This window comes from Pteropus medius, unplaced genomic scaffold (genome assembly GCF_902729225.1).
Source record: "Pteropus medius unplaced genomic scaffold, Ma_sr-lr_union100, whole genome shotgun sequence".
NCBI lineage: Eukaryota > Metazoa > Chordata > Mammalia > Chiroptera > Pteropodidae > Pteropus > Pteropus medius.
The window spans coordinates 15,214,422-15,228,743 of NW_024351729.1; the positions used below are offsets into that span (position 1 = coordinate 15,214,422).

The 14,322-nt window shown below is 33.9% G+C and overlaps 1 protein-coding gene across 6 annotated transcripts in view; it reads left to right on the forward strand.

Annotated features, from left to right (window-relative positions):
• The window catches only part of PTH2R (parathyroid hormone 2 receptor), a 78,582-nt gene that overhangs the window by 11,216 nt on the left and 53,044 nt on the right, over positions 1-14,322 (forward strand). For 4 of the 6 annotated variants that reach the window (XR_005649029.1, XR_005649030.1, XR_005649032.1 and 1 more), the window contains exons 2-4: positions 1,744-1,846; positions 8,326-8,436; positions 8,544-8,665. Coding sequence is in view for 1 of the 6 variants with exons in the window: in XM_039844609.1 (XP_039700543.1) it covers positions 1,744-1,846; positions 8,326-8,436; positions 8,544-8,665 (336 nt within the window). In the remaining 5 variants the exon portion in view is untranslated. Of the gene's footprint in view, positions 1-975; positions 1,315-1,743; positions 1,847-6,067; positions 6,163-8,325; positions 8,437-8,543; positions 8,666-14,322 lie in introns of those variants that run through there. The other 2 variants (XR_005649031.1, XR_005649033.1) reach the window with 2 other exon arrangements.

Genomic DNA, 14,322 nt, shown 5'->3' on the forward strand with positions numbered 1-14,322 from the left:
CCCCCCACTTTCCTTAAATAATGATTCTAGAGAATAAGTGTTTTTGCAGTCTAAAATTAAAGATTTGGATTTGCAAAGGATTGTATTATAGGAAGTTTGTCACTTAGACAGACTGATAGGTGATATGATGTCATTTGATTTAAGAATCTCTCAATCCCTAACTGAAAACAGAAATGCAAATCTCTGAACCCTATTATTGTTAAATCTACAGAACACAAAATACCCAGTATTCTCTTTCTAGAAAATAGATGATCACTTGCAGAAAATTGTGATTTAAAAAAATATATTTACAAATTTTTCGATACTTCCCTTTAAGAGGTAGAGATTAATTTCTCTCCCCTTGAATGAGAGTTGGTGATTTGCTTTTAATAAAAAGAATATGATGGGACTGATCATGAGTGACATCTGAGACTAGATCGTAAAAGGCATGATGGCTTCCTCTTTGCTTCCTTTCTGGAATCATTCACTCTGTGGGAAGCCAGCAACATGTAAAGACACTGAAGCACTTGTAAAGAGAGAACCATGTGGTGAGGAATGGAGGCTTCCTCCCATCAGCCACTGGGGAGCTAAGACTCCCTGACGGTAATCATGTGAGTGGGCCATCTTGGAAGTGGATCATCTAGTCTCAGTCAAGTCTTCAGATGACAGTATCTATAGGTGAAGTCTTGACTGCAGTTTCATAGGAGACTCTGAGCCAGAACCACCCATCTAGACCTCTCCCAAACTATGAGATAATTAAGATTTGTTGTTTTAAGCAACTAAGTTTTGGGTTGATTTGCTACACAACCATAGATGACAAATATAGATTTTTCCCTCCTTAAAATTCTTTTCCTCTGAAGTCATTTTTGGTAGCAAATGAATTGTATCATGTTAGGTGAAAGCATGACTTCATTGTTGAATTTTTTGAAATTTAATGGTTTAAAGAAATGTGTATGGATGCCAAGTTCACAGAGGTGGATTTTGGTGGCTTTGTAATGTGTCAATTTGGCTTTGTTAAACTATATTTCCTGGAATTCCCTTTAAGTTTCTGGTTAGAGTGAGCCACAAGAAACAATTTTTCATGAGCATTGGAGGGCAGAGGTGAAGTAGCAGCCATTTAGTTTTTTACACTCGCACGGTCAAGGCAGGCACTTTTGTATCTCACACACATTATTCCTTATCTGCTGGCTCATCTCATTAGAGGGGGGCAGCAGCCAGGCCTGCAACTGTTCTACCTTTCCCCAGATCCTCCTTTAACTTCTGATTCCTGGGCTAAATGCTTGTTAAGGTCTATGATGAACCTCCAATGTTTAGTGATTTGCCCATGGTTCCATGGTAAATTTTCAATAGAGCTAAATTTAGTCTTCTAGACCATTCTCTTTCTATATGCGCCATAACTGACATATTGCAAGAGAATTAATAAAATATTGGGTCTCCATACATTCTAGGAAATTTTCAAACTGTTTATTATTTTTTCTAATTATATCTAATGTAATTACCTAGTTATATTAATTTTTTTTAGTATATGGTTGTATGAGATTTTCTTTTTTCTTTAGGCAAATAAGGTAAAAGTAAGATTATTCTAAAATCTTTTACATGGATGGATTTTGAATTTTGATTCAGATAAAGGATTATTTTGGATAGCTTGATATGAAAACTTTAATTTTCAATTGTATTAGGTAAAATAATGAAAGTATGTATCATGGCTTTAAAAAAAGATTATGAGAATGTTTTTCACTGTTTACATTTTGTTCATTTCTACAGCTGGATTCTGATGGCACCATTACTATAGAAGAGCAGATCGTCCTGGTGCTGAAAGCTAAAATACAGTGTGAACTCAACATCACAGCTGAGCTCCAGGAAGGAGGTAAAGATACCAAGAAAATTGTATCCTCCTTGTGCCTTGCCCCAGTCCTCACAAAGATTGCAGATTTCCCTCCTTACTTAGCAGTAGGAAGACCCTGATCAGTCATTCCATGTGGAAGTGCACATAGAGAATGAGAGTCTCTTTAAGCCACTAACTTCCCTACCTATGGAAGGAATGACTTGCTCGATTTGTGAGTTTGGGAATAACAACTGTGTATATCCGTCTCTTTATCTGGCCTGTCTTTGGGATCTGTCCGCCTGCAATCTGTCCTTGATCATGCGATAACCTTGGAAGGGCAGGCGCTGTCCTTGTGGGTATTGCCTGCAATTTTCAGTAGTATGTAAAAGTCAGAGGAGCAAACAAGAAAGTCCATTGATATGTACCTAGGCCATGTTCTCCAAATAACTTTTTTCTTAATAAGGTGGTTATTTGATCTCCATCTGCCTGACTCCTTATGTAATTTCTCAAATAGTTCTAAATTCAACTGGGAAGGGAAGTACTATATACCAAGCTCCCTAAATTCCCAGCAATCTGAATGCAGCAGATAAAGCTATGCCCCATAGTAAAATATGTAGTTTGATATCTGCTTCATTCTAGTCTCCAAATATTAAAAAAGTTTTGTGATTGATTTCTCAATTATTATCAAAGAATATGATCTGCATGATATGGTTTTTAAAAATGTGTTGAGACCTACTGGCTTATAGAGTGGTCATTTTTGATAACGTTCCATGTGGTCTTCAAAGGAATGTGTATTCTTCATCTGAGTACATTGTTTTACAGTGCCCACTCAATTAAGCTTATTGGTTATATGGTTCACATATTCTGTATAAATAATGATTTTCCATTTGCTTGACCTATCCTTGTCTGAGGTTATATTTTAAAATCTCCCATTTTTGGATGGTAAATATTTTGCTTCATGTATTTTGAAAATATGTTATTTGGCATACATGAGTTTAGAAATGCTATATTTCATGGTAAATTAAACCTTTTTATCAGCATGAAGCAGCCCTCTTTATCTTTAGTATACTTTTGCTTTAAATATTAAATAATATATAATGTAAAATTATATTAAAGATAACAATATTTAAAAAACAGCATTAGTTTTTTTTTTCTCTTGGTAGATATTTGCCATACATATCTTTCCCCATCCTTTAAAAAAGTGTTTAATTGTGGTAAAGCACACATAACATTAAATTTACCATCTCAAACATTTTTAAATGTACAGTCTAATATTATTGCATATTCATATTGTTATGCAACCAGTTACCATAAATTTTTCATCTTACAAAATTGACACTGTGTATCCGTTAAATTGCTCCCTTTTTACATCTTTTAGTAAACATTTCTATATATTTACGTTTGCGAGTCTCTTATAAACAAGGCAAACGTGGACTTTTTCTTGTTATTCATTCTGATAATTTTTATCTATTAACTGAAGAATTTATCCCAATTACATTAATTGTGATTATTAATATACAGTATTTGCATTTAATTCTACTATTTTATTTGGGTTTTCTTTTCACCAGCTCTTCCTGTGTGTCCCTTCCACTCCCCACACCCACCTTCTTTTAGCTTCTTTTTTAATTGATTGACTTTTTTCCTTATTTCATATTTTCTCCCCCTACTAGTTTGAAACTATATATTATATTTAATTCCTTTAGTGATTAACTTAAGGAAGCCCCAAATTCAGTGCTTGCTGACTCTATGGAATAGAATTGCTGGCCTCAGATTTATTCTTTTAATTTACAGCCAGCTAAGCCATGTTTTAAGAAATAAAATGTTTGTATTAATTCAGCATTTGTAGGTGTCTTGTCCTAGGAAGCAGTTTTCTGAATAGCCAAATAGTGTCAACAAGGGGAATTACTTATTCTATCTCTAAAGAACACTGAAGGAGCAGCGTCACCATGAAGGAATTTATAAGGATTATTATCTATGAAGGTTAAATGTACTATTTTCTCTGAAGTCTCATGAAATTTTAAGCTGGAAGATATCTCAGAGATTACCTCGTCCAACATTATCATCTTCAGTGTCCCTTTGACAGTTTGACAGATATATTATGTGCCCACAGTGTGTTGTAAGCACTGGGAGAAATAAATTAGATTCTATCCTTGCCCCACGGAGACGATGATGTAGTAAGGGAGACTGACACCTACCAGTAGGGTGTTATTAACAACAGAATCACTGAAAAAGCATCAATTCGTTTGAGAGGGATTGGAGGAGGCTTCCTGGAGGAATAATCATCTCACCTTAAAATAAAAGGTTAGAAATTAGATGTGTAGAGGAGGAAGTAAAACATTTCTGGCAGAGGGAATAGGGTGGGTAAAAGGCAAGCAAGTAGGAATCATCATACACCACAAGACTTACACATAAAATGAGTCAATGATTTGGATGTAAACTTATGTAACATCCAAAATTTTTGAAGGAGTGAATCATGTGAAACATGTAGATGAATAAAAATATTAAAAGAGAAAAGACACTTTCTTTGAGGTCTTTCTCCGTACAAATGAGGTAGATTAAATCTGGTCAAACTTTGGTCTGTATCTTAATGAAAAATGTCTAATTATACGTAAATTGACTCAAATTTTCTTCACTTTCTGTATAAAAAAGTGGAATCACATTTTGAAATCACCAGCCAATTTAGGAAATTTTCATTTAAAAATTTTTTGAAAATCAAGAGATGCTTATCAAAATATTTAGAAGTGAGCTCTTAGCCTATCCACAATTTACTTTATAATACCACAGCAAAAAAATAAATTATATGAAATAAATATGGCAAAATATTAACGTGTCAATTCTAGATGATGGATGTATGATATTCTGTTTCGTTTATGCAAAACATTTTATAATAAAAATTAAAAATTTTCTTCATGTCTGTGAAAGAAAGCAAAGGAAATATAAATGCAAATACCCAGTTGTAAAACTATTCAAGGATTTAAAAATAAAAACCAAGAAAGTATTGATTTTGGTTCTGCTTTACGAATGTGTCATCGCATTGTATTATGGGTAACTGTAGAACTGAAATGAGACAAAGTTAGATCCTTCAAATTTTTGATTGTTCTGTGTAAATATCATGGTTTTTCAAGCCCCACTAATAATTAGTTTGACCTGGCACATACAAAAGATTACAGGGAATGTGATTAATGGTGTTAATTTATAATGGGAGATTGATGAGTCACCAGGCAATTAAATAGTTTCTTGCTAAATCATTAAAGTATTTACTCACATAGGAGGTGGAATGATGATCAAAGAATAGATGTTAATTTAGATTTCTGTATTATCTGTGAGGTCATGGCTTCCCCAATCTTTTCAACCTTTTGTGAATATATATCATTCTCATTGTTGAAGAGCCACCAGAGAGATGAACATGATCTATAGAAACATTATTTTGGAGGAATATTGGTTTTCTGAAATTTTGGGGGTATGTCTATGTGTATATATGTGTGGAGTGGTATCATGGAGGGTACTACAAAACTGTCCCTTTCAGAGAATGAGGAAATATCATCAGATTTTCTCCATAGAAATTTAAAGACTACATAATTATAGAATAAAAACAAAAAACAAAAAAAAAGAAAAGAAAAGAAAAAAAGAAGCAGAAACCCCAAAAACAAAAATAAAAAAATAAAGATTATGTAATTATAGAATAAAATGGTCATTGGATTTTAGACATATGAAGATCTTATTCCATCATGTGACTAACTCTTGCCTGAACACCTCACATGACAATGCAGCATGAATTTTAGAGAGACAGCTAGTTACAAGAACACAAGACGATGTGTTCAGATCCAATTTATGTATATTACCCAATAGATAGATGGTAAAGGATTGGACAGTCCAGATAAATAAGGATGCCTGACTTGTTCCAGACAAAATGAAAGGATGGGAAACCATATGGAATGCTGTCAAGATAGAGAAGAGTGTCTGGGGCAAATTTGTTGGGAGAGATTGATTCATTACACTCGGTTTAAACCAGAGGGAAAACAAACAAGAAGAAGGTAATGGTAGAGATAAGCAGGTGGAGCTGTGCACCTCCAGAAGCAGGAGCCTGTGCGATGAGTTCCTGGCTTGCTTGTGATAAGTAAAGCCCAGGCTTTTATTATGTGAACAAAGTGAGGCTGTTTCCAAGAAAATCAGTGTGGGCGAGGGAAGGCATTTTCTTTTTCTTATTGCTTCAGCAATCCACAGAGCAAATCATGTATTTGTTTCCAGGTGATATTAAGAAGTTAATTTCAACTCTGTGTGGAATAATGGGCAAAGAGTTAAGGTGGACTTAACTATATATATTTACCGTGGATTATCACCTGAGTTAGCCTTCTTTGGTATTTATTAGATCACAAATTTACTTTTGTGCCACTTGTGCTCTTAAAAAAAGAAAAAAAGAAAAAAGGTTAACTTCAGGGTTATGCTGAATTCTTTTCTGTAGAGGTCAGTGTTTGTGTGAGGTTCTATTATGCTGACTATCAAAATTGAACAGACAGCTTGACATCATGAACATTAGTGAGAACAAAAATCCTTGGCTATAGTTAGTGTAATTGGTAACTAAAAAATCGAGGGAACTATAATGGATGATACTTGTGGTAATGAAATAATGGCCTCCCAAAGGTGTCCACACGTGAATATATGTTGTGATGCCTGTATATGTTATGTTACATGACAAAGGAGCATAGCAAATGGAATTAAGGTTATGGGTCTTAAAATAGGGTGATTATCCTGGATTATCTGGATGGGCCTAATATAATCACATGGGCCTTTAAAGGTGGCCAAGAAGGGCAGAAGAGTCGCAGAAAAGGAGTATGGAGGGAACAGACTCGAAATGTGAGAAAAACTCAACCTGCTTTGCTGACTTTGAAAATGGAGGAAGGAGGCCATGGGCCAAGGAATGCGAGTGGCTTCTAGAAGTTGGGAACAGCCCTCAGCTGACACCCAGCAAGGAAACAGGGACCTCGGTCCTACAACTAGCTGCAAGGAACTGAAGTCTAGCAATTGGAATGAGCAACGAAACAGATTGTCCCTCAGAGCCTCCAGAAAGACATGCAGGCCAGCCAAGATCTTGATTTTGGCTTCGTGTGTCTATAAGCAGAGATCCAGCCATGCTTACTGGACTTGTGATTTACAGAAATAGTGAGAAAATAAATTTGGATTACTTGAAACCACTAAATTTGTGATAATTTGTTATGATAGCAATAGAAAATGAAAACAGCATTCATTAAAAGTAGTCTCTTTTTGGGAAGTCGGAGTATGACATAGCCGATATGCTCTTCTCTTGGAAGTTAAATGCAAAACTAATGGAGAGGAGTCTGGAAGAACACAGAGCGTTGACACGGACTGAATGTTTGTTAAACTCCTGACAACGTCCAGGTGGCTAATGCATGAAACAAAACAGACATAATTCCCAACCCTCATTAACCATAAGCCTTGGAGTTTAAGAAAACAATAACAACCCAATATTGGAAGGTGATGAGTGCTCAGATGAAAAATATAGCAGGAAAGGGTATAAGAAGTGTTTTGGGTTGTAATTTGAAATAGGGAAAGTTTACTCAGAAGTTGATGTTTGAGGTAAGGGAATAAGCCTTGAGGCTATCTGGGGGAATGGCATTGCATTCAAACAAGAGCAAGGAGGACCTTAGCAGCAGTTGAAGTCGGGGAGAAAGGGTTGGGGAGAAGACAGATCCCATTGGGCCTTCAGACATTGTGACTTGGTTTTTGCTCAGAGTGGAATGGGAAGACTTTGGAAGATTTGGGGCTATTGTGTGAAGAATAAATGGAAGGCGAGGGAACATGGAGTCAGGGAGACCAGATGGAGGCTATTGCAGTAAATGAGGCTGGAGAGGAGATGGCTTGGACCATTATGGTGGCAATGGAGGTTTTGAGAAGTGACGGAATTCTGAATGCATTTTGAGGAGAGTAGAGCTTATGAGAATTTTGTTTGAGATGAGTATTAGATTCAAAGAAGTCACTAAAATTGTCAGTAAAAAAGCAAACCCAAACATTGGAGCTTACCTGTGAAGCTCAGTCTGTTTCATATGACATATATTTAACAGCAGTTAAAAAATCTAGGGTAAAAAATGTAGCTACAACTATGATAGTTGGTAGAATTTTACTACAGAAATTGTTCACAATGAATTTCAATGTTTCTTTCTTTTTTTAAAATAAGATTTTATTTGAGGCAAACTGACAACGTGCCAGGAAGCAAGATCTCAAATGCTCTGACAGTGTTTCTTATGTATTAAGTGCTATAATTCATACTTATTGAAATCACTAAAATACTTTTAATTTATGCAAGTCAAATATTCCTATCAATGGGCCTTTGATGAAGCCAGGTGGGTGAGTTTTGGGACATTTGTATTCTAGTTTCCAAAACTATCAAGTTGTTTTACATTTTGCTATAGGCAGTGATCCAAAATTTTGTATTTTGACTGAATTTACTCTGTAGTTCCAAGAGCATTTTTGTTTATTTGCTTTTTAATATTTTTCTTTCTTAGAGGGAAATTGTTTTCCAGAATGGGATGGACTTATTTGTTGGCCCAGAGGAACAGTGGGGAAAATATCGGCTGTCCCATGCCCTCCTTATATTTATGACTTCAATCATAAAGGTACTGAATTTTTCTGAAATGATTAATTTGGAACAGAAATTTACTTTTTTTTTAATGGACTCTAAGGCACCTGAGCAATCTCACTGTTTTTCTTCATGTCTTTATAGGAGTTGCTTTCCGACACTGTAACCCCAATGGAACATGGGATTTTATGCACAGTTTAAATAAAACATGGGCTAATTATTCAGACTGCCTTCGCTTTCTGCAGCCAGATATCAGCATAGGAAAGGTAATGGTAATTTTGTATTTGTGAACTCCTAAGGGAAAGCAGAATAATGATTTTATGCAATTTTTGATTGTCAACCATTATAAATTAAAACCTTTTATTCTATGACACGAAGATGATAAAAGATAAAAGCAAGTTGGAATCTTTTCAGATAACTGGTTAAGGAAAGCTCTAGGAAAATACCATTCTGGTATTTTCTTTAGGTTAGGGTTACTTGGCTGAGATATATACTTATAAATATGTATCTCTGTGTATATTATGTTACATTCTGTTTACATTAAATTATATTATGCCGTTTTATGTATAAAAATTTAAATAGGTAATCAGCATCATGATTCACAATTTCTTTTGATTACCTATAAGTGGCTACATGTCATCTCACTCTAGATCTTAGAAGGAGCTTTGCATTTTAGAGATGTATTTCCCATCTTTTAAGGTTTGTCAGTAGGGAATTTCATTAGTATGTGAAATATTAGAGTTGCAGAATTAAGGAGGAGCAAGCATTCTACATATATATATTGGTCTTTTAGCATAATACCTTAATTTTATACATGTGATTCAACTCAGAACCAGATATTAAGTGTTGGTTAGAGTGACACATTTCACTAATGGCAGGGTCTAAAGCAGAGCCCTGATCTACAAATTCCTCATCAGTGCTGTTTTTAGGGTAATAATCATATGTAAACTTTCGAAACTAGTTACTTTTAAGTTATATGCATTACTTTAAGAATCATGCTTAAATTCCTGTCATTCAGACCTCCTGAGTAAAATACATGATGATATATGCATATGATGCTAGAGGTGAACCTGATAAATTGATGTATAAATGATTTTTGTTAAGACTCTGAGAACAGTTCTAATACATAAACTCTCCCAATGTTAGACATTTTTCTTCATGCTGGTTTTTTCGGGGAGTGGGAGAAAAGGAGAGATAGTGAACTGAAAATTTCTTTGATTTTGCATTAATAGTCAGAACTTCCTTTCTTAGCTTTTTTTCTTTCTAACACAAAGCACTACCACTTAAATGAGTTCTTTAGTAATTTGCTGAAAGACCTTCAGTTTGTATTTCATTGTTGACAAACTTCTTAGATAAAATTAGTTAATGTGAGGAGATGCTATATACTTTACAATGGAATTAAAGCAAACAATGACTTAATATAAAATGCTTCAAAATTATTTTAATTTCATTGACATAAATATTCACAATATTTAATGTACTCTGTGATGAATTTGTGCATTAAATGATGACAAATGCAAGTCTTTTACAGGTTTTAAATGGACTATAAATTAAATCATGGTTTTATGTATTCTGAACTCTAATTTTATAACCATTCTTTGTGATTACTATGTATTCTAAGAATCAAGATAGCAAAGGATGGTAATATACCCAAGATACATATATTATTTCATATAAAAATGATTTAAGAGTTAACTGAAAAATTTGAAGAATTTTGTTAGCATAAATAATTTTATCTTTTTATTTAAAAATACAAAGAATGTTTCTATTGGTAACAACTCTTAAGAAATAATTTGAGAAGACTTAAGAAAAATAAATATACTCTAATATAAGAAAACTGGATATCTCCTGACATTTTGATATTCTGTAGGGAAAGATGATATTACTTATTTATGAGATATTAATTATTACTGGTATAAAGAGAGTTTTTGTATAAGAAACAAAAATTTTAAAAAAGTATACATTTAGAATAAATAGGACATCTTTGGAGGGAAAATAAGACTTTTTAAATAATTATTGTTCTGTTCTTTAAGTAATTTCCGTGTCATTGCCTTGACTAAATGAGATAATTATTTATAATAAAAAGAAGGAAAAGAACTCTTATGATAGATCACAATATTATTAAATTCTTTAGAGACATTTAAAACAGTAGTATATTATATAAATTACCATATAATATACTTCATGTCTAAAGATTATATGCATTTCTGGGAAGCAATTTAACAATATATATTAAGGAATTTCAAAGGGTCATATCTTTTGATTTTATAATCTTGTAAAATTCATGCATAAGGATTTGGAGTGGGGGGAACTGAATGGAAAAAATATTCATTGAACCATCGATAATTATTCTGAATATTCTGAAGAATTAAAATTTCCAAAGATGAACTAGTTAAGTAAGCTTAAATACATATTTTTTGTAATGAGATGTGGCCTTGGGAAATTCTTTTTTTATACGGCTAACTGAAAAAAAAGTCGGATAATAAATAGATATAAATTGGGGATGAAGATGCTCAAAACGATGGGAAATTATGCAATAAAATAGAATGAAGAGAAATACATGAGATACTAACTGTTTCTTTTTGGTTGGTGAGAATTCAGGAGTTTTTTCTCTTCTATTTTGTGTTTTACACATTATCTAGATATTTTCTATGAAAAATTTTAACATTTTATTAACAGAAAATAATATGTAGTAAATGTTTAAAATAAAAAGGAACAAAAGTCTTCTGCTTCCAGAAAGTCTTCCAAAAGTCTGCTGCCAAGAAATTAAAACGAACCAAATTTCAGAGGTAGGCAAGCCCTTTCTATGAGAGAAGAGACCCATGGGTGCATTTATCCCTGAATCTCCAGCATGTGAGGTGCAACCAGACCATAGAAAAGGATAAAAGAAAAGAGCCTGACTTTTAAACCAATTTTTAACAGACGAGGGTGGGCCTGAGGGCTTAGAATTCCAAGGAGTGAGTCCCAGTCCCAGTGAGCTATTATTACTCACCAACCAATGGTTTCCGATAGGGCTTTCACTGAGTGCCTGGAGGCAGTATGCCAAAGACTGGAGGCAGTACAGGTGGGCTAAGGAAAATTCTCCAAGATGTGCAGAGGGCCCTCACAGAGTGAAAGGCAGCAGTTAGCTGAGGGCATGGACAGAACAGAGGAGCTGAGAGACAGAGCCTCACTAAGTGCATGAGTGCTGCAGCCTACAGGCCAGGCAAGGGCATAGAACCCCTACAATGTACAGATTTCATTGTGTGAAAGGCAGCATCCTGACAAAATAGAACCGAGAAAGGTCGTTCCTTCATTTAAAGCTAAGAACTGGGGCAGAGCATCAGGGTGGAGTGAAATCTCCTGAGATTCAGAAAGCCCAGGGCAGAGCTGGAGGGCACAGTGAAACACTAGCAACTTGAAAAGCTGATGGATGGTTCAAAAAGCAGAAAGAGTTCTTCTGTGGCTTAGAAAAGTGTCAGATGGACTACAACTCATATAATGGCCATCAGAGGTCGTGATGTTCAGATCCTGGTTTGCTCAAAGAAAAGTCTTGATTTTGCTCTCAAAACCTAAAAGACCAGGATAAAAGAATCTCAAAACCCGGATAAAAGAATTATGAAAAACAAAAACAAAAACTCCAGTTTAACATCAGAGAAATCCAGCCACCCCACCCAAGAAGCCTGGTAGAGAAAGAGATCTGCCCCTTTCAGGCCACTAATATTACATACTCAGTCTCAACTATTCTTTTATCTACAATGCCTGGAATGTACTAAAAAAACTATAAGGCAGGTACCCAAAATCTAAAGTAAAAATAAGAGCAGAAGGAAACAGATGATCCAGAGGTTGGAATTTGCAGATGAGTACTTAATAATAACTATTATAAATATGTTAGATGATTTAGTGAAAAAAGTGCAAAAAAAAAAAAAAACCAAAAAAACCCCCCAAAAAAACCAGATTGAAAAATCAGTAGAGAAATGAAAACTTAAAATAACCCAGTGGAGATTCTAGAATTGAAATAATTCCGAAAAGAAGAATTCAGTTGATATGTTCAAGAGCATACTGAACACAGCATGATAAAGGATCAGTGAACTTGCAGAGAGGCCAATAGAAATTATCCAACTAAGCTTTAGGAGAAAAAAATTTAAAAAAGCTGAACCAGCTGAGACTTGTGAGACAATATATAATTGTCTAACTTGAAATTAGAGGTAAAGAGATGAGAGAGAGAGAGAGAGAGAGAGAGAATGAGACAAAATAAATATTTGAGGAGACAATGGCCAAGAATTTTTTTAAATGGATGAAATAAATCAATGCACAGGTCCTAGAAATTAAGCAAACTCTGGGCAGGATAAAAGAAAACCATACTTAGACACGTCATATTTAAACTGATGTAAATCAAGGTAAAAAGAAAATCTTAAAAGTAATGAGAGAAAAAAGGCACATTATATTCAGGGAAACAATAAAAACATACCTTTTATTCAGAAACAATGAAGCCAGAATACAATGGAATGATGTATTTAAAGTAATTAATATGCATTAAGATAAAGGTAAAACAATATTTTTCAGACAGAAAAAAATCTGAGAGAATTCATCTTCATTAGACCTTCAGTGTAAGAAATACTCAAAGTTTTCTAGGCAGAAGAGAAATATATCAGATGGAAACATAGATTGGCAGGAAGAAATGAGTAACACCAAAATAGGTATATATGTAGATAAATATGATAGACTAAAAAAACTATATACCTATTCTTTTTCATTGCTATATTTATACCTATCTTTTAAACTATGTCTAAAATATGATTCATTTAAGTTTATTGACTGCTTAAAGCAAACATAATAGCCTTATATTAGGATTTATAAATTACGTAGAAGAAAACCTAAAAAGGACAAAGGGTGGGGGAGCGAAATTGGGTATATGATTGTAAACTTCTTATATAGTTTGTGAAATAGTTCAATATTATTTAAATGTAGGCTCTGATAAGTTCGGATGCGTAATCAAGTCTCTAAAGTAACTGCTAAATAATAATACAAGTGAAATACTAAAAATTAATTGATTGACATCCTCCCCCCACCAATAAAAGGAAAAGAAATAGATACAGGGGAACAAAGAAAAGATAGGACATATAGGATGCAAATACCAATAGGGTAGATTTGAACCCAAACATAGCAATGATTGTATTAAATGTAAACAGACTAAACAGTTCACTTAAGTTGTTAGAACAGATAATAAAAGTACAACTCACTTATATGCTAACTTCAACTAATGTATTCTAAATATAAACATACAGATAAATGTAAAGATAAAACTGCCAATGTCAGTTAAACAAAAAGAAAGGAGGGGAAGAAATGAAAGAGGAGAGAGGAAAAGAAAGATTGGATTCTCAGTCAGGATATCATATCTGTCAAGTAGAAATGTGGTTAAAAATCGCCCAGAGTTTGTATTCACATTCTAAATTATGAAGAATTCGGCACTGAGGTTGAGATTTCACAGATTTTAATAGAATACCTGGAAGATATAACTGTTGCCTTGACCACTCAAATACTTTATACCACTACCAAAAGCTCAACCCCATCTTGAAAGCTTTCTTTTATATGCCCAGTCATAAATTTTCCCTAAATGACACAGAAAATGAGTTATATTTTACATGTATTTTATATTTCTTATTGAACTATAGACAAGTTGCTGATGTTTGAAAAGAACTGGGGTTGTAGCTATTACGAAAATATTAAATAAAATTTAAGAATTATATTTAAAAATATAAAGATAAAAGATATGTTGAAATTAAAAAGGTGGAAAAAGGTATATGCTATTCATACTCTAAGGATAAGAAAGTAGATGTGACTAAGTAGACTTCAGGACAGAAATATGCATGCATTTAGGAGCTTTAAGTTACATGAAGCAAAAATTGTCAGAGCCGAAGGGAGACACAGCTAAATCCTATGA